This window comes from Bos mutus, chromosome 8, assembly GCF_027580195.1.
Source record: "Bos mutus isolate GX-2022 chromosome 8, NWIPB_WYAK_1.1, whole genome shotgun sequence".
Lineage (NCBI taxonomy): Eukaryota > Metazoa > Chordata > Mammalia > Artiodactyla > Bovidae > Bos > Bos mutus.
Genome location: NC_091624.1, coordinates 36,573,363 through 36,594,032, shown reverse-complemented (window position 1 = coordinate 36,594,032; position 20,670 = coordinate 36,573,363). Strand labels below are relative to the sequence as shown.

Below are 20,670 nucleotides of genomic sequence, written 5' to 3'. Positions count from 1 at the left end.
GCTGGCTTAAAACTCAACATTCAAAAAACTAAGATCATGGCATCTGGTCCCATCACTTCATGGCAACAGACGGGGAAACAATGGAAACAGTGACAGACTTAATTTTCTTGGGCTCCAAAATCACTGCAGCCATGAAATTAAAAGATGCTTGCTCCTTGGAAGAAAAGCTATGACAAACCTAGATAGCATATTAAAAAACAGAGACATCACTTTGCCAACAGAGGTCCATCTAGTTAAAGCTATAGTTTTTCCAGTAGTCATGTATGGATGTGAGAGTTGGACCATAAAAAAGGCTGAGTGCCTAAGAATTGATGCTTTTGAACTGTGGTGTTGGAGAAGACTCCTGAGAGTTCTTTGGACTGCAAGGAGGTCAAACCAGTCAATTCTAAAGGAAACCAACCCTGAATATTTATTGGAAGGACTGATGCTGAAGCTGAAGCTCCAATACTTTGGCCATCTGATGCGAAGAGCCGACTCACTGGAAAAGACCCTGATGCTGGTAAAGATTGAAGGCAGGAGGAGAAGGGGACGACAGAGAATGAGATGGTTGGACGACATCACTGACTCAATGGACATGAGTTTTAGCAAGCTCTGGGAGACTGTGAAGGACAGGGAAGCCTGAGGTGCTGCAGTCCATGGGGTTGCAAAGAGTTGGACATGACTGAGTGACTGAACTAAACTGATCAAGGTGCCAGGTACTGTTCTCAGCACTTTCCTTACATACACTTAAGGTACTGTTATCATCTCTGTTTTACCAATGAAGAAGCTGGGGTACACAAAGGTTAAATAAGCTCCTTATTCACAGTTACTGACTAGAAGGTTCATGAGGCAAGGTTCAAACCCAAGCAGGCTGGCTACAGAGCTCAGACCTGTGGCCACTACAATATACTGCCTGTTATTCTGTTGTGTGTGTATGTCTCTGGGTATGTGTGTCTGCAGAAACTCTGCAAAGCCTGCCTTATTTAAACAGTTTTCTTTGATCACCCATTCAAGCACTGTGTATAGCAGAGGGGAGGCAGCAGCAAACAACAGGGATAAAGCTCAAAGAATATGTCTAGTTAAACAAATATGGGGTCAGTAAGGATGCTGACCAGTTAGAAAGAGTACTAAACAAGTGAGCAGGTAGCCGCATCCAAACCAGGATGAGCAGGGAAACTTCCTGAAGGAAGTGACGTTTAAGCTAAAGCAGAAGGAGAAGCAGGAGTTAGCTAGGCAGGGTGTGTTGCGGGGGGCGTACAGAGGGGTGTCAGAGAAGGGGCCTAGCCCAAGGTCATGAGAATGGCCAAAGTTTGTCCTGCCAGTTTTCTACTAAAGCCTCACTACTCCTATATATCACACCCCAAAGCTGGTCGACCGGTAGCCCCGCTGGTCGAGAGGACGAGATGTGCCACAATACCACACACCACCCTTTTCTTCCCCAGCTAGCTGCCCCGGCCAGGGTTTTAGAGGCGCAGTTTCATGTAGGCACATCCTAGAACTAAAATTACTTCAGCAATGCCTGCAGCAAAGCTGGAGGAAATACCAGAAGACCAAAGCAAGTGTTTTTTTTTAAACTGAATTTATGATGCAGAAAATATAATGTATTCTTTAGACATTTGTACTACCATAAATTACACATTATGGGATAATTATTAATGGTTTGAAGAGAAACAGTATAAATGAAATACAGCCAATATTATGAAAATGTAAACCATGTAAATCAAAATCATAAAATAATTATTTCATTACTTAGAGGTCTTCTTAATATATATGTATGAAATTTCTTACACATACATATAATAAAAGCCCACAAAAACCATGACTCTGAAGCTGATCACTACAAATATGAAAATAAATCTTTATCTTTAAGCTCAATTTTATCTTCAGCAAGAGGGTTGTGTGGTTTGGGCCTTATGTAAATCACATTTAGTATTAAATAATCAGATGTCACATATGTTATATAAAGCAGCAAGTGGAAAAAATAAATTATAAAAATGCACGAGGCTAAAAGTTAACAGGGAAAAATGTCTCTATGGCCAGTGTTCTTTTCATGTCGAAACTAAAATAACATCCAGTGTGTCAGGATACATAAAAAAGAGTGTAGTGTGATTGTGATTTTAAAATTTCTACAAGGAGTAATTGAGACAAGATGAATAGAGTAGCAAATTAAGTTCAAGTTAAAAACACTAGCTGTTTTTGTTATTACCAAAAATAAACTCTAAATTTGGGAACAGCTTCATAAAATCAAATGTTGGTAATAAACTTAGTTTCCTAGCAGGGCAGTGAAAGAGCTAGCAGTAGCTTTTCTTTAAATAGGATCGCTAACCAGAGCTGTAAGTCTAATTTGAAAGTTGTAAGTCTAATTTGAATTTTGTTGCAAAAATATTTATCCACATTAAGATAGTTAAAGATGTGTGCTTCATTTATCATAGGCACCTATGTAATCTAATCGGTTTGGGTTACTGCCCATATAGTCCAGAAGCAAAGACCAAGATAATACTTCTGTATCAAAGGTATATACTATTATATACATATTGTAAGACAATATAGACACTGGGGGAAAATAAATAAAGACAACACAATAACATGTATACTAACACAATTTTGTGCAACTGCACCAAACTCCTAAACTTGAATACCATATATCAACACACAGGTCTGTTAGGTCTGTTCTAACCTGGGCTCCACAGATGCCGAGGCAAACAGCAGTGGTAAAACTTTCATCGCACCATGGCACAAAAATAACCATCCCTCCCTGAATCAGTTTGACAGTTCCCCACCAGCAAGGTATTTCTTTTTAGTAAAAAATGTAAACTTTTTTCCCCTCTCTGGGACCAAAAAACAGGAAACAGGAATCCATGGTAGAGTTGTTGAAGACAGAACCAACTTCCCAGTGAAAAAGAACAAAACCAAACTAGATCTCACCAGTAGAGAGAAGGCACACTTTGAAAAGCTAAATGGATGTTGTGGCTATTTATAAGCTGTGTTAACATACTACCCAATTTTCATTAAAAAAAAAAAAAAAAAACCTTGGAGAATTTAAGGTCTGATCATAAAAACTGTAAGTAGAGTTGTTTTAATTCCATAAGAGGGATGTTTTTAGCTTACATAGTACAATAAATAAGAGCTATTATTTTTTTCAGCAGGCTACTTGGGGCCTGGACCTATGAATCACGTTAAGTTCAAGTCTTTCTGGTTGGGAATAACTTAGTTGGTTCTGGCCACTGAAAATTGAAACCAAAGACCACGCCTGGCTGACCCACCCTAGGGTCAGATATTGACTCCTTTGGCTCTTGGAGACATTTCAGTGGGGAAGTCTGGGAGGCAGCACAGCTTCTTAGGAGAGCAAGACCCCTGAGGCTGTTGGTGAGGGTGAGTCCCGAGTCACCTCAGACGAAGGACTGACTCACCTGTACCCTAACCACAATTCCTCTTCAAAAGAGATGATTTTTCAAAACTACACATAACATTTCTTTCACTGTTCATTATTTAAGATGTGAATGCTGGCAGCCAAGGTGTTAGGGTATCTGTTATAGAAAAGACATTATGCTCTTAAGCCATGGGGAGGTTTGAATTTGCATATTTTCATCTGGCAAAATGATAAACTAGTATATTTTAAAAACTATATATATACACATATATAGCTCACATACCATAAGATTCACCATTAAAGTATATAATTTAGTATATAATTTAGTGGATTTTAGTATATTCACAAAGTTGTGCAACATTAGTACAATATAATTCCAGAACATTCTCATCATCCCCAAAGAAACTATATACCCATTAGTACTGCTACTACTAAGTCATTTCAGTCGTGTCCGACTCTGTGTGACCCCATAGACGGCAGCCCACCAGGGTCCCCCGTCCCTGGGATTCTCCAGGCAAGAACACTGGAGTGGCTTGCCATTTCCTTCTCCAATGCATGAAAGTGAAAAGTGAAAGGCAAGTTGCTCAGTCGTGTCCGACCCTCAGCGACCCCATGGACTGCAGCCTTTCAGGCTCCTCCATCCATGGGATTTTCCAGGCAAGAGTACTGGAGTGGGGTGCCATTGCCTTCTCCGATCCATTAGTAGTCACTCTCAGTTACTCCCTTTCACCAGCACCTGCAGTCTCTTGCTGTTTTTTTTGTTTTTGTTTTTTAAGTGAAGTGGGACAACTTTCCTGGGCATTGTATTTTCAGTAGTATGTGGCTTTATATTTTTCGTTAGAATTTTTAGCAGTGAATTCAAACCATGGTCTTTATAAGTATTCTGAGATTATAAAACACCCTCTTTAATATACAAACTATTTTTGTCCCCCAAATGTTTTCTTTATATATAAGACAATAGATTTTTCTATCTCCACGGGAGCATAAAACATTACCATTTTTCCCTCAATTAAATTCTGTTCTTGTACAAGAAGTGAGAAAAATTGATACTTAAATATTTAAAAAGATGAACAACCAGAGTCCTTATAAACTGTGGGCCATCACACTCTCCTTCTCAGTCCTTAAAGAGCTTCAGAGCTGAGAGAGCCGAGGCCTCAAAGGCCAAGCTGCTTGTTTACAGATGAGGAAATGGATCTAATGTGGGTTGGTGACAGGTTCAAGACCAGAAGGCTAGTTTACAGCAAAGGTAGGAAGGTAACCCCCTTTTACTAGTTTTCTATTGGGTTGACCAAAAAGTTTGTTTGGGGTTTCCTGTAAAATGGAGAAAAACCTGAATGAACTTTGTGGCCAACCCAATAGTACTGAATATTGGAAGTAAATGTCATCTACCACATGAATCTAATTATATCAGTGAATTTCTTTTACAGCTTTGATCTGAGCATAAAAATACTGTCTAAAGATAAGGCAGGCATATTTAACCAGGGGGCCCAAATCACTCATTGAAACAGCAAAAAAGAGCTGAGGTTCTGGAGGGACCCAAGAACACAGTTCAGATTCCTCGCACTGTAACTCTCCACGCAAGTGTCTGTAGGATGTACCACTTCACGTAAGAAGCAAATAAGTCATATACATTCAGTACTCTGGGAATGATGGCTTCGTGGGCTAAGGATGTTTTGGAGTTAACCATTGCAGCAGTTCTTCATCTGGGTTGACTTTTTGGAACTAGTGCCACTCAGATTGGTAATGGATTTGCTGTCATCCTCATCAGTTCTTTTTTTCACTTCCCTGGAGACAGAAAGAGAGACATACAGACAGAGAAGATTACTGAGGTATAAAATAGAACCATAAACAATTCTGTAGAAATAAAACTGCACTGCTAAGCACTTGCTGTGTGCCATCCAGACAGGGTGCTAAATGCTTTGTAGGTATTGACATTTAATCCTCACAGGTAGGATTTTACTGTGTCCCATTTTATATGTGAGAAAATGAAGGCAAACAATGTTAAGAAATTTCCCTTAGGTCACATAGCTGAAGAAGTGGCAGAACTTGGATTGCAACCATGCAGGTGAGCTCCAGCCATCTGCATTCTGAACAGTAGGCTACACACTTATGCATGTACACAGAAACACATACCCAGGTGCATACACACATGCACACAGGCTACTGTTGCTCTCCTGTGGTCATGCCTGGTGTATAGTCTGCCACACGCACAGCTCATTCCTTAGGACTCTGGAACCTAGCTTCCACCCCCAGCTAATGCTTAACATTAACAAAAGCAATGATGGCTTTATAACCATTTTGTAATAATACTTGATCATGGAGATAACAGCAGATGGTTAAAATCCAAAAAATCTTTTTGTCTCTTCCTAAATTTCTTTTAGAATTAACAGAGGCACTTTTAGAATTAACAGAGGAACATTTCATGCAAAGATGGGCTCAATAAAGGACAGAAATGGTATGGACCCAACAGAAGCAGAAGATATTAAGAAGAGGTGGCAAGAATACACAGAAGAACTGTACAAAAAAGATCTTCACAACCCAGATAATCACGATGGTGTGATCACTCAGCTAGAGCCAGACATCCTGGAATGTGAAGTCAAGTGGGCCTTAGAAAGCATCACTATGAACAAAGCTAGTGTAGGTGATGGAATTCCAGTTGAGCTATTCCAAATCCTGAAAGATGATGCTGTGAAAGTGCTGCACTCAATATGCCAGCAAATTTGGAAAACTCAGCAGTGGCCACAGGACTGGAAAAGGTCAGTTTTCATTCCAATCCCAAAGAAAGGCAATGCCAAAGAATGCTCAAACTACCACACAATTGCACTCATCTCACATGCTAGTAAAGTAATGCTTAAAATTTTCCAAGCCAGGCTTCAGCAATATGTGAACTGTGAATTTCCAGATGTTCAAGCTGATTTTAGAAAAGGCAGAGGAACCAGAGACCAAATTGCCAACATCCGCTGGATCATGGAAAAAGCAAGAGAGTTCCAGAAAAACATCTATTTCTGCTTTATTGACTATGCCAAAGCCTTTGACTGTGTGGATCACAATCAACTGTGGAACATTCTGAAAGAGATGGGAATACCAGACCACCTGACCTGCCTCTTGAGAAACCTATATGCAGGTCAGGAAGAAACAGTTAGAACTGGACATGGAACAACAGACTGGTTCCAAATAGGAAAAGGAGTACATCAAGGCTGTATATTGCTACCCTGCTTATTTAACTTATATGCAGAGTACATCATGAGAAACGCTGGGCTGGATGAAGCACAAGCTGGAATCAAGATTGCCAGGAGAAATATCAATAACCTCAGATATGCAGATGACACCACCCTTATGGCAGAAAGTGAAGAGGAACTAAAAAGCCTCTTGATGAAAGTGAAAGAGGAGAGTGAAAAAGTTGGCTTAAAACTCAACATTCAGAAAATGAAGATCATGGCATCTGGTCCCATCACTTCATGGGAAATAGATGGGGAAACAGGGGAAATAGATGGGGAAACAGTGGAAAGAGTGTCAGACTTTATTTTTTGGGGCTCCAAAATCACTGCAGATGGTGACTGCAGCCATGAAATTAAAAGACGCTTATTCCTTGGAAGGAAAGTTATGACTAACCTAGATAGCATATTCAAAAGCAGAGACATTACTTTGCCAACCAAGGTCCGTCTAGTCAAGGCTATGGTTTTTCCAGTGGTCATGTATGGATGTGAGAATTGGACTGTGAAGAAAGCTGAGCACTGAAGAATTGATGCTTTTGAACTGTGGTGTTGGAGAAGACTCTTGAGAGTCCCTTGAACTGCAAAGAGATCTACCTAGTCCATTCTGAAGGAGATCAGCCCTGGGATTTCTCTGAAGGAATGATGCTAAAGCTGAAACTCCAGTACTTTGGCCACTGATGTGGCCAAAGGAGCTGATGTGCTAAACTTGGAAAACCGCTGCACCTGAGTAGGAAAGAAAAGGGAAACTAGTTCTTGCTGAAGACCAGTTAATAAATGCTACGGTACACGTTTTCACGTAGTCCTTATTACACACAACACACACACTGTCACGTGACAGGTGAGCATCACTGTCTTCACAGATGAGGAAACAAAGACTCAGGAAAAGGAGGAGGATATACAGTTCAACCCATAACACCCTATAAGACCTGGTTCAGATTTATGACCTCCTGAACTATATTTGTATTGCTTAAACCACTAGGTTAGTAGGAATTTGTTACAGTGACAACAGAAAACTAATACAGCTTCCAAATGCAAAATCTTGACTACCGGGTCATTCAACAAGTGTCCGACTTATGCCAGGCTCTGGGATCCTCAACTAGTGAGCTCTGAGAGCCAGATAATCTAAATAAATCGTTACCAGGTCCTGAAAGCTGCTAACACACAAGCACAGTGGAGCCGACCTACTGGCAGGATAGGGATTCATTTAAAGAGGAAGGGAGGTCACAGCTTGCATAGAGACAAAGAGGAATAAAAGAACCTGGCCATGACTGGAGGCAACCTTGCTGTATCTAGAGATTATCCTTCATTTGGGAAGCAAGAAGAGATGCAAACAGAAAGGCAGGTGAGATCTGGCTCTGGGGGACTGTTAGCCACTTGCTAAAAGAGACAGGGTTCTTTGCTGTAGGTCGGACACCAATGTGGGGTGCAGGCAGGAAAGTATTAATTGGATTTTTATTTACAAAGATCACCCTGATTAGAGAAAGAATATGGACAGATTGAATAAAAAGTGCAGAGAGGTCACCGAATCATTAGGGCCTCAGAACCCACTAGAGGCAGATGATGAAGAAAAAGGAAGAAGTCAAGACTGACTCTAGGTTACTATTTTTTTTATTATAATGTTAATAGTTTCCTGAAAAGGGGAGTATAGAGTGAAGAACAATTTTATAGAAAACACATTAGGATTTAGCTATGTTGGGTCACTCAGATCTATAGAATTTCCATTTGTTGGTGGGTGGGAACATGGAATTTTAAAAAAGATGGGAGTTAAAAAAAATGGGAGTTAAAAGTATAGAAATTGGAAGTCACCTTCTAGACACAGTTTTAGGAACCATGGGGATGGAAGACATTAGGCAGAGAAAGTAAGAGCAAGAATAGAATCCTGAAATTGCCAGCATTTAAAAGGCAAATCAGAGATTCAGAGTAGTGCAAAGTCCTAATTTTGCCACTTAGCAGCTGTGTCACTTTGAGCAAGCTGATAAAGCATTCTAAACCTCAGTTTTCTTATCTGTACAGTGGGCACAGTAAACACAGCATCTTCACAAGACAACATACATCTCTCTCTCCTGGGAGGTCCAACAGGCCCCTATCAGCTATGCATCATATGGCTGCCTGGTCATAGTTTTCTTTTTTTCCTCTAATTTTAAATTGAACAGCCTATCTTACATACCCTGATATCCCTACAAGGCCTTCATGCTGAGCACTCATAATAATGCAGACATTACTGAACCTTGAAAGCAAATATTAAGGGAGAAAAACAGGCTGTATTTTTCACTTGGCCTTCCGTTTCCTTAAATCTACTCAAAATGCAGGCACTCCCACTTTAAGGGACTCAGGAAAATACAATTCCAAACATCTAAACCAGGTTTAAGGTTGGGAAAACTAAATTACCTCACCCCAAACTGCCATATGCTTAACTGCATTTTAAATGAATCAGTCTTATGGACAGATTTACACCCAGTGAGTTCAGCAATGGTGCTGAACTGATTTTTCAGCCTGAGCTTTTTATGTTTTTCTCAAATTTCAGGCCACTGACCAATTTGATGCTTGTTGTACTTGAATCTATTGCAAAATGTTTAAAGCCTGTGGCTCTAGTGGCGGCAGACTGACTTACTGATGGACAGTAGTTGGAATGAACGTCCTGTCAGCCCTACAGGGAAACTAAATTTCTAGGAACGACTTTTCTTGGAATTGAGATGTTTTTCAAGAAAAGGCAAAGGAATTCAGGTTGTTAACCAAACACTTATGGCCTCCCTTTAAAAACAAACACTGTTTCAGACAGTGAAAATCCATAAACTTTTCTAGATCAGGTTTTAAGACATGACATGGTATGAAATGGAATTATGGGAACTATCTTATGAGATCAAGTCAAGAATTTAATGTTTTGCATTATACACAACGTTTTGAAGGCTGTAAAACTTTTTAAAGTTATCTTACTGGTGGAAACGAAACCATTTTAAGACTTGGTACTCTGACAAACAATCAGATGACATGGTATAAAGCAAATTAAAGGCTCTCCAGATTTGCTTTATTTATAATTTTCCTATTTAACATATTGTTAACATAAGTAACCTAGAGGTCTCAACAACAATTTAAAGAGCTCTCTGATGAGTGATTCACAAGTGACCTTGTTATCAAAATGCTTCTGCACATAGCTGTTTTAAGTAAAGCTACATTGTAAACGGGGGCTGCTAGGCTGACTCAACACACTTATCTATGGACTCATAGGCTGTCAGGACTAGAAAGCCTTACGGATCATTTTCTTTAGCCCCTTCCCTCATTTTACAGATTAGAAATGCCGGACTTAGTCACGACTCCACAGGTGTTCGGGGAAGATTTAAGATTGGACTTTGAGCCTCCTGACACTACACTCCTCCAGCGTGCTGGGCAGAAGCCCTCAGCCACGCAGAGCGCCTTAGCTGGAGCTTCCTTTCCTGCTCAGCTGGGGCAGCAATATAGCACCTCCTACCTGAGGTGAAGGTAGTGCTGAGCCCTTTATTCTACTAAAGTTAAGATTCTTATAAAAACCAGAATCTCACAAATGGTCAGACACAGAACTACATGCCTAAAGTGGTTTTGCTTTGTCAGCAATTAAAATTCATTGGCTGGATTTTGATAACACACGTTTTTATACTTTTTCTTTCTTTTTTTTTATATTTAAACTGTTGGATCAGTAAAGAATCATCTTTTCACTTGTGGCAGAAAACTAGCAGAAGAAATAAGTCTAACAGAAAACACTTATTTCCTAAGAATACTGCAAAGATTGAAATACAGTTAAATCCAAGTTCCTCAATGCTGCAGTTTTCATTCTAATCCACATCCCAAAATGTTATTTATTATTAACACCATTGTCTAAGCTTAAAAATTACCTGGATAATAATGTAAACAAAGTGCTTCCAACTGGCATGATATACAATTTGCTTTGTGAAATTTTTTTCCTTTACCTTGGAAAATGTCATAATACATAGTTATATTCATAATGGTCTCTTGTGTTTAAAATCTGGTTCCTGGAAATGATTCATACACGTCAGCTGTTAGCTTTGTGGTGACATTTTGCAGAAATGTCAACGACACCTCAGATGCACCTGCTTTTGTTTGGCAGTAGAGGTATTTTCCCAATGTTCACAGGGAACAAGCAGCATTACCAGTTTTTTCAAAAACTGTTTCTCCAACCACTACTGAAAGACAAGACAGTGTTCCCCAATATAGATTCACTTTATAGTCAATATATTTGACACATACAGCAGCTAAGTGAAAATTCAATCCTACATTCAGTTTTTCAAATATAAGGCAAAACTTTACCGAGCAAGATGGAGAACAGCTTCCACTATATTTGAACCATCTTTGGCGCTTGTTTCACAAAATAATGCCCCATAGGTCTGTAAAAAAACATATATATATGTATATACAATTAAATGAAGGTTTTGATTAGGTTTCCTGGAATGTTCACTTTTAATATCAATAAAATAAAAATATTCTCCTGTTGAGTATGCTAAAAATAATAGTTAAGTAATTGGATTCAAAGTTTCAAGACTTTAAAAAAAAAACACATTTGAGCCTAGTTATTCCAGTAACATTTCCTAGTCAAAGAATTAAAAAAAACAACTTTTTATTTTTTATTAGGGTATATCCAGTGGCACCCCACTCCAGTACTCTTGCCTGGAAAATCCCATGGACAGAGGAGCCTGGAAGGCTGCAGTCCATGGGGTCGCTGAGGGTCGGACACGACTGAGCGACTTCACTTTCACTTTTCATTTTCCTGCATTGGAGAAGGAAATGGCAAGCCACTCCAGTGTTCTTGCCTGGAGAATCCCAGGGACAGGGGAGCCTGGTGGGCTGCTGACTATGGGGTCACACAGGGTCGGACACGACTGAAGTGACTTAGCAGCAGCAGCAGCATCCAGTTAACAAATAATGTTGTGATAGTTTCAAGTGAATAGCAAAGGGACTCAGGCATACATATACATGTATCCACTCTCCCTCAAATCCCTGTCTCATCCAGGCTGCCACATAACACTGAGCAGAGTTTCATGTGCTATACAGTAGGTTCTTGCTGGTTATCCATTTTAAATATAGCAGTGTGTACATGTCCATCCCAAACTCCCTAACTATCCCTTTCCCCCAACCTTCCCCCTGGCAACCATAAGTTCCTTCTCAAAGTTTGTGAATCTGTTTTTGTTTTTTAAGTAAGTTCATTTGTATAATTTCTTTTTAGATTCCATATATAAGGGATATCTTATAATTTTTCTCCTCTGTCTGACTTACTTCATTCCGTATGATGCTCTCTAGGTCCATCCATGTTGCTGCAAATGGTATTATTTCATTCTTTTTAATGGCTGAATAATATTCCACCCAGAGAATTTTTATTTTGCACCCCCTCCAAAACCCATCCCACTATACAAAATTTCATAGTTTAACATTCTTATATCCAAAAGTCACACATGCCACCAAATGTTCTCTATCAAATAATTTGAGACAGATAAAAATGATAGCTTAAGGTAACCACACAGGAATTAAATGTCCATCAGAAGTATGTCTCCTTTAGGCCAGCAGCTAACACACCCCTCTTCACCATATCATCCTTTTCTAATGAGATTCAGCAGCCTTTGTGTTGCTAAAACCAATGGACATTTTCTAGTCCTCTATTATTTAACCTCCCAGTGGTTATACATACAGTCACTGATTGTTATCACTCTTCTGCTTCAGACCTTCTGATGTTTCCCATCCCTCACAAGCAATATTGAAACGCTTACCTGGCTGACAAGGCCTAGGTATGCTTGTATGGGGCCCCAGCCAACCTCTCAGTTCTACTAGTGGCCACTCTCCCTCACAACGCTCAAGTTACCCTGGCCATCCCTCTATTTCTCCAATGCTCCAAATTTTCTCCCACCTCAGGACCTTTCTGGGCTTCCCTTGTGGCTCAGTGGGTAAAGAATCTGACTGCAATGTGGGACACCTGGGTTTGATACCTGGGTTGGGAAGATCCCCTGGAGAAGGGAAGGCTATCCACTCCAGTATTCTGGCCTGGAGAATACCATGGACTGTACAGTCCATCGGAGAAGGCAACAGCACCCCGCTCCAGTACTCTTGCCTGGAAAATCCCATGGACGGAGGAGCCTGGTGGGCTGCAGTCCATGGGGTCGCTAAGAGTCAGACACGACTGAGCAACTTCACTTTCACTTTTCACTTTCCTACATTGGAGAAGGAAATGGCAACCCACTCCAGTGTTCTTGCCTGGAGAATCCCAGGGACGGGGGAGCCTGGTGGGCTGCCATCTGTGGGGTCACACAGAGTCGGACACGACTGAAGTGACTTAGCAACAGCAGCAGCAGCAGTACAGTCCATGGGGTCGCAAAGAGTCAGACACAACTGAGCGACTTTCACTTTCAGGACCTTTGCACCTGTTGTTACCACTACCTAGGTTATCCTATATCCTTAGTAACCCACTTCACCAGGCTGACTTTTACCTGCCTTTTCAATTTTTCAGTAATCCTTCCTTGAAGTTGAGAAGGATGAAGAAGTCAGCACTAGGAATTCCTATTATAAAACCTCTTGACATGTATTTTTCCAGCACGGCACTTGCCACAATTGTAATTGATGAAGTGTGTCTTTGTCTAACAAGCTGGAAACAACTCCTTTAGGAAAGGAGGACTGTGTGTGGGGTGGGGCTAGGTATGGTTTACCTGGTTCCTGTGTGGGACTGGGAGAGGATATGATGGATACTCTGGAGCAGGGAGAAAGGAACAACCAAACAATGGGGAAAGATTACTGTGAAGCTTTTACTCATGACCCCCTCAATCCACAGCAATGCTAGAATAATTCCCCAAATGAATCTTACTTCTAGTAGAAATGGATAGTTCTGCTGCTGAATTTCATAGTCAGGATGTTACCGGGTGAAATAGAGATGGCCTTAGAGGATGCAGGAGGGTGGTGGACATGAGATGCATAATAAGTAAGCAAACCTTGGGGAACCAATAAGAAATTTTGGAGAAGGAATAAAGTTGGCATGCGGCCAGGAATGATGGCTCTCTAGGGGGGACAAGTGGATTACATAGGTTTAATGTCTGTCTCCCCTAGACAGTAAACTATGTGAGGGCAAGGATGGTCTCTTTTGTTCTCTACCCTTTGCTCAGCTCACAATAAAGTACTTTTCACATGGTAAATACAATTAAATATGTGTTGAATGGATCTTGTCTGTATTTCATTGCCTAGTTTTAATGTTTATCATATTTGGCTCACAGTTATAACATTTAAAATAAGAAACAATTCCAACTTAAAATAGGGAAATTGAAACTTCTTTTTAAAGTTCACTTGTTTGTATTATAGAGCAGTCTTTTCATTGATGACGATAGACAACAATGTAGCTATGTCAAATGAGACTGTTACGGTAAGAACTTATTTGACCCAAGGGCCATCTGATTCCTTGTTCGGGTAAAACAAATCATAAGAAGGCCACGAAGATTCTGACACAATGACAATGATGAGAGAATAAGCACTGCCCACAATAGTAATCTGAACAAAAATGAGGCCCATTCCTTATACAAGTGCGTAACCAAGAATAATTTTATACTATTCCAACTGAGTACAAATCTTAGAAAAAAGAACATGTCTACCAATTCTCTTCACCCTGTCACCCAGTTAACACCCTGCATCATCCGCTGCTCCTTGGCACAGTGACCCTCTGGAACCAAAGTCAACTTTTCAAAACAGGACACCCATTCTTATTCCTTTACCTGGATCCCAGGACTAGAGGAGGGTTCCAGGAACTGGGGAAGAGTGAGGAAGAAGACAGGAGAATTTTGCCTCCTCTTTTTCACTGATACTCAGTGGGGAAAATGATCACATGATTGTTTTACCCCCACAAGGGATTTAATTCTTGTTGTTAATTATTTACATTTATGGGGTGGATAGGGGGCACTGGGAATTCTGTCTGTGTAAGGACAGAAAACCCATCACACAGAGTGGAGGTAGCACACATAGAGAAAAGTGAAAGACCCCTTCTAGTTTGGACCCACTCTTACTCTTACCATGGCCAGTTTTTCTCCAAAGTACCCTGGGACACATTTTTGTCCCTCTGCTTCAGCAGCATCACGAAGATCAGCCTTGTTTCCTACCAACATGATAGGAATGCTCTCATGGGCTGCATCCTACCACGAAGAAAAGAAAAAATGGTGCATACATGAAACACTGGACAAGTTATGAGGATGATGACAACAGCTGCCATTTCTGAATGCCCCTTGTATACCACATGGTGTACAGACAATATCTTTAAACTTCAAAGTATCTCTAAAAGGACACAAACTTTTCCCCATTTCCAGACCAGAACACTGAAATTCAGAGAGGTTAAATAAGATGTTGTAAGGGTGAGGGCCAAGGTCCAAATGACTCCATCATCCTTGCCATTACAGAAATCGATACAAACTCAAGATGCATGACCTAGAGTTACATTTAGCTGTAGTGCTCACATAATTTGCTATAATTTTCACTCCAAACAGAGGTGATAACAAGCCGGCTTCATTATCCCAGGTACAAAACACACAAATATTCCCTCAGCTATGAGGGGACAAAAAAGGAGTCTGAAAGTTCCACACTCACCGCTATCTGGCTCACAACAGAAGCAAAATACAAAGGCCCTAAAGATCAACATATTTCTTGTGAGGAGTCGATGAGCAATCATTCAAAGTACCAGTTTCTCAGGATAATGCTCCCCAATTAGCATGTGCACACTGTCGTGGACTTCACAGAGGAGCTGGCTGACTGACTGGAAGATGTGAGAGGCAGAAGTGAGTTTGAGACTCCACCTCTCCCACCACCTGGCTGCTCACCGGCTGTGACTGAGTGAAATCCAGCAAATCTCTTCCTGTTTCTGACTCCATTTCCCTGTCTGTGAAATGAAGGGGTCAGTAAGCCCCCCTCAGCAGGCTATGATGAGAATAGAAGACTACGTGACTAGAAAAACAGCCTTTTGGCTCCTAAACAAGCGAAGCAGCAGTGGTGACTGACACGTGGGGAAACGACCCTTTGTGGTGCCTAAACACAGCCGGGTGCTCACCCACTTTGGTGCCACACCTGATACAGCATCAAAAATGAGCCTTGAAACTAAAATTATACTTCACCATTCTCCTCCAACGGAATGCATCAGCATGAAGTAAAAGCAAAGGGGAGAAGGAAATGAAAAGCCCTCCCCCAGACTAGACCCCACCCATTAATGTGTTAAGTAATTGCATTCTGTGGGGAACTGCTCAGGATCATATGGAAGCCATTAATCAAATATTCACTTAAGCCAGCCAAGACTTCTCAAAGCCACATGGGTAAGTAATGGCACATTCAAGTCTTGACTCAAATATGACCTCCTGGTCCGACCGCCTGACTGCACTACCTGCAGCACTCTGCCTCCCCATAAGGCCGTTTATCCTGGCCTTGTTTTGTTTCTACATCTAGCACTTCCTGTCATTCATTTTATTTACTTATGTTGGTTGCCTTTTAAATCTCCCTAACTAGAATACAAGCTCCAAAGGGTAGGGCCTTTTGTTTTTGTTTTTTTAAATGGATATACTGCCAATACCTGCACAAAACTGGGATGCCCAAAATATTTTTGAATGTGTAAAAGTCGAAAAGAGATCTCATGTCTCAAGTGTCTCCATTCAACTTTTACCCACATATCCAATCAACAAATTATTCATGACAGGTATATGGCCATAATTTTAAGATTTTATAACCCAGTGGTTTTCAAGTGAAATATATTAATTATTAATTCAGAGGGTCCATTCAGCACTGACACTCCACTGCTTCCCAATCCTTTTATGCATCTGAGCTATCTCACTGTTAGTTTTGACCCATATTATAGTGGCCATATAAACTGTCCCAACAGAATTTCCCCAAATGAGACAAGGTGAGCCATGGTGAAGACTCACTGAGATAAGTCAAAGTCAAATGCCAAGCAACGTCTCATTTTTTCTCCAGTAACAAATTCAATATTTCATCTTGAATACAGTTTTCTCCCTTTTCCGACCCTATGAAAGATAACACCAATAGCTAAATGAATCACTTGCCACAAGTACGTGCTTACTTATCTAGCAAATTATGGCAGTAGGGCACCTGGTATAGGCCGTAACGTCACACAGGGCTTTTTCCAACCCTATGGCTGACCCTGCCTTTTGTGCCTCCTTGTCTTGAGTATAATCCAAAGTCTTGAAAGAGAGATCAAGTCCAAAAGTTTCAACAATAAACAGTTTTGCTATAGATCCTAAATATCTGTGTGTGAGTTAGTTGGGATTATCCATTCTTCTCTCGTTGGTCTCCCCAGAGCTTCCTCTGTTCCCTTGAGTAGATGCCTCTCCTCTAGGCACTACCTACCTTGGAGATCCTTTCTTGATATTGCAGGAGTTTCTCTTAACCTGCTGCTTATTCTGGAGCTTCATCAAAAGAACAACCTGTGTTGAACCAGGAGGTCTAATTCTCCCTTCCACTCCAACCTCTAAATGACTAAAAGCCAGTGTCATGTACTTTCTATGACTCAGGTTTCTCATAAAAAGTGAGAGCAACATTACATTTACTTCCTTTCTCAGATATGTTACAGAGGTGAATATAACATGGAGAAAATTTTGTGAAATAAAAATACTACATAAATGTCAACATGCTTTTGATGTATATATAATTTTCAGTCATGATTTTTCAGTTGAGCAAAATGCATATTTATCATTGAGTCTTATTGCCATTTTTCAGTCAGTCATTTCTTACATCTTTAGTTAGAAAGAGAACATTTTGGTATTTTACAGGGTATGAAACAGGCCCAACTAAAGAATCTAGAGGCTGACTTGAGATCAGACAGCAATCAGTTCTCTGTTCAGCCACCACTGCACTTAATGCCTGTTAAAAATGATAGATCATAGACATACTTGAAAAATTGTATTAGCCACTAGGTTTTTTTCTCTTCCCCCAAGAGACTATGCTGAATCATGGCTTGAACTGTAGTTTTACGGTGATTAATAATGTTGGCAGCACATTAACTGTGGTCAAAATAGTTTCCTACTTTAAAAAATTATTGACCATGAAACAAAGGATATGAAAGCTCCTCAAATGAAAGACACCATCTCATTTGAGCAAAAGAAAGCATAGATAGTAAGCATACATGTTTAAAATACCAATTAGTATGTTAGTAGTACTTTGGGTATGTAAAGACCCAAATCTCTATCAGAAGAAGGCAGAGAACACAGTTCCTATGGAATTTGGACCAGGTGGTGCCAGGTGGTGATGGTATTTCACCTATACTTCTAGCACACGTGTTGGTGTGCTTTCACCTATACATCTAGCACACGTGGAAGCCCCTATTACACCTCCAGTCACACTACACACCCAGCTCCATCACCCTCTTGTTTGTGAGAACTGATTTTCCTTGGGTTGTCTGGATTTTTACTTGCTGCCAATCGGGTTCTGATCATATTAAAACCCAGAACTTCCCCCTCTCCCACCACCACTCAGAAGCTCACTTTGTTAGTGTCCTTGGTTCTGTGGGAACTGGCCTGCTACTGAGGAGGAGACCAGTGCTGCTAAGTACCATTAGGAACCCTGCCTCCCACAGGTTCTTTCTGAGAGCCTAGATCAGTGGATCTAGGTTCTTTCTGAGATCCTAGATCAATGGTTTCTGAGTTCATTTTTACAAAGGAGAAACAGCATTTCCTGAGATCCAGCCTATAACTCTCCCATGTAATTTTTTTGTTGTCTGTTTTGATTTCTTACCTCAATCATATCTACCCATTCTCGTACATTAAGAAAGCTTTTCTCACACGTAACATCATACAGCAGCAAAACACCATCTGCTCTTCTGAAGTAAGACTTGGCAATGCTTCTGAATCTGGAAAAAAGCATGAAGGTAACAGTTCTAATCAGTCAGTCAGTTTGGTGTTGCCTCATTCTTCATCTCTTTTATGCTCACTTCCCCCACCCCCTCATCTTTAAAGCAAGCCTTGGGACTTCCCTGGTGGTCCAGTGGTTAAGAATCTGCTTTGCAATGTAGGGGGCGCAGGTTCGGTCCCTAGTCAGGGAACTAAGATCCCACATGCCTCAGCGTAACTAAGCCTAAGCAAAACTGCTAACCCCTTGTGCCACAACTAGAGTGTCTGTGTGCTGCAACGAAAGATCCTGCATGACACAACTAAAACCCAATGCAGCAAATAAATAAATAAATAAAAATATTAAAAAGAAAAACCAAGCCCAATTGAGAAGAATCTAATGGCAACGTATTTCTGTGAAAGAGTCATCCCAGAGGACTAGAATGACCTAGTGAAAGGTAACAGAAGAATCTGCGCTAGTGATTTAAAAAAGTCAATCATTTTTTCCACCAAACAATCTCAAGGAAGTCTACAAAGCCCAGGGCATAGTCAGGACAAGGTTGAGAGCATAACTTCTAAAATTGTCAGTCTCAGCAACAAGCTACTGGAACCCAGGTGTGGGACACAGAGAAATATGGAAGGAGAGGCACATCCAAGCAAAATTATTTTTTGGGTGGTGGGGAGGGAGTACTGTGGGTGGTTGGAAGAAGACCCAACCATGTGGAACACCACAGGTACACACATGGGGTGTGGGGGGCTTCCCAGGGGACGAGCACACCTCAATCTATATGTCCTAACTCAACCAAGTATAATATTCTGCAAGATCTTAAATAGGGCCCTGTCAACCACACATTTTTAAAATGCTGCTGGAAAATATGAGCTCTGTGTGAGCAGGTATTTGTGTGTGTCTATTCACTGTTGAATCTGAAAACCCTAAGTGGCGCCCTGTTACAGAGGCTGGCAGGTACCCCCAAAATTTTTGCTGCACAACCAGATTCAGTCTGTTCCCAAAGAGTTAGATAAGATTAAGACCTATGCTTCACACTTCTGTCCATCAGCAATGACAGAAAGGGAGGGAACTGTCTGTCGCCATATGCAGCTCTGCTGTTTAGTTTGTCTCTCTGCCCTTGAACAGAAGAGCTAACAGGTCGTCTTCTCCATCTTCTCTGGAGCCCCAGCTCCCCAGCTGCTCACACTGTTGCCACTTTCAGGAGTGCTGCCTCACCAACATTCTCTCACTAGGAAAGGGCACTCTCTTTTCCCAATGGGTCACCAGTTCAAAGGGAGCTTAGAAGGACTCACATGACTGATGATGGAAGAGTGAAGAAGGAAAGGATGTGGAAAAAAGTGAGCATTCTTAAAATTCTAACACTATATCAGAACTATATTATCATGAGCACAAAAGATACCAAACGTCCTACAAGGCCTGTCCATGCAAACCCCAGCAGAATTCAAAGCACTGGGAAAGCACTTGCCTCTCCTGGCCCGCTGTATCCCACAGCTGCAGTACTGTCCGTTCTCCATCTACGATCAGCATTTTCATTTGAAAATCAACTCCTGAAAAAGAATATAAGAGAACATGGAGAACACAATGTAAATAATTCCCTTGGATTTTACTTTTCAAGCCCTCTTTAGATGAGACAAAGCCAATAAGGTGAAGTTCAGCGAGACAGAGGAAAGAACCTGGCCATCAATGAGAGTGACCTTCACATAGTAATTATAAGCCAGATCACACTTGTAATCTGGCTTGGAGATCGGCTGGCTTGGGGAAGGATTTAATCTGTGGACAAAAGGAAAATCTATGTTCTGTGTTTACGTAATTAGATGGACTCAGTTTTATGTGTGTGCATGCACACAAATATGCCTATGTATATATGCAGGTATATCCATGTGTGTATGCATATGTATATAAGTACATGTATATGGTGTGTATATATGCCAGGTGCTCTAGCAACTGAACCAAATATTTTAGGCTTTTTATGACCTGAAGTGAACTTTCAGCTTTGTTATCTTGAAGGGTTGTAACAGTACCATAAATTTACAAAGACATCCATTGTGAAGAGGGTAACCAATCTGTTTTAGGGTTTCTGGTTATCAAAATAAGAGTTCTTTGCGACCCCATGGACAGTAGCCTACCAGGCTCCACCGTCCATGGGATTTTCCAGGCAAGAATACTGGAGTGGGCTGCCATTTCCTTCTCCAGGGGATCTTCCCAACCCAAGGATCAAACCTGGGTCTCCTGCATTGCAGACAGACGCTTTACCGTCTGAGTCACCAG

The 20,670-nt window shown here is 40.9% G+C and overlaps 1 protein-coding gene across 2 annotated transcripts in view; it reads right to left on the bottom strand.

The window, feature by feature from the left end:
- Positions 1 to 1,607: 1,607 nt before the first annotated feature.
- RASEF (RAS and EF-hand domain containing) overlaps positions 1,608 to 20,670 on the bottom strand; it is an 88,577-nt gene continuing 69,514 nt past the window's right edge. Inside the window, exons 12-16 of one of the 2 annotated variants that reach the window (XM_070375425.1) lie at positions 19,868 to 19,949; positions 18,301 to 18,415; positions 14,589 to 14,708; positions 10,864 to 10,940; positions 1,608 to 5,134 (exon numbers count right to left, since the gene is read on the bottom strand). In XM_070375425.1, the coding sequence (XP_070231526.1) occupies positions 5,029 to 5,134; positions 10,864 to 10,940; positions 14,589 to 14,708; positions 18,301 to 18,415; positions 19,868 to 19,949 (500 nt within the window). In that variant the 3' untranslated portion in view covers positions 1,608 to 5,028. The remainder of the gene's footprint in view (positions 5,135 to 10,863; positions 10,941 to 14,588; positions 14,709 to 18,300; positions 18,416 to 19,867; positions 19,950 to 20,670) is intronic. The other variant, XM_070375424.1, reaches the window with a different exon arrangement.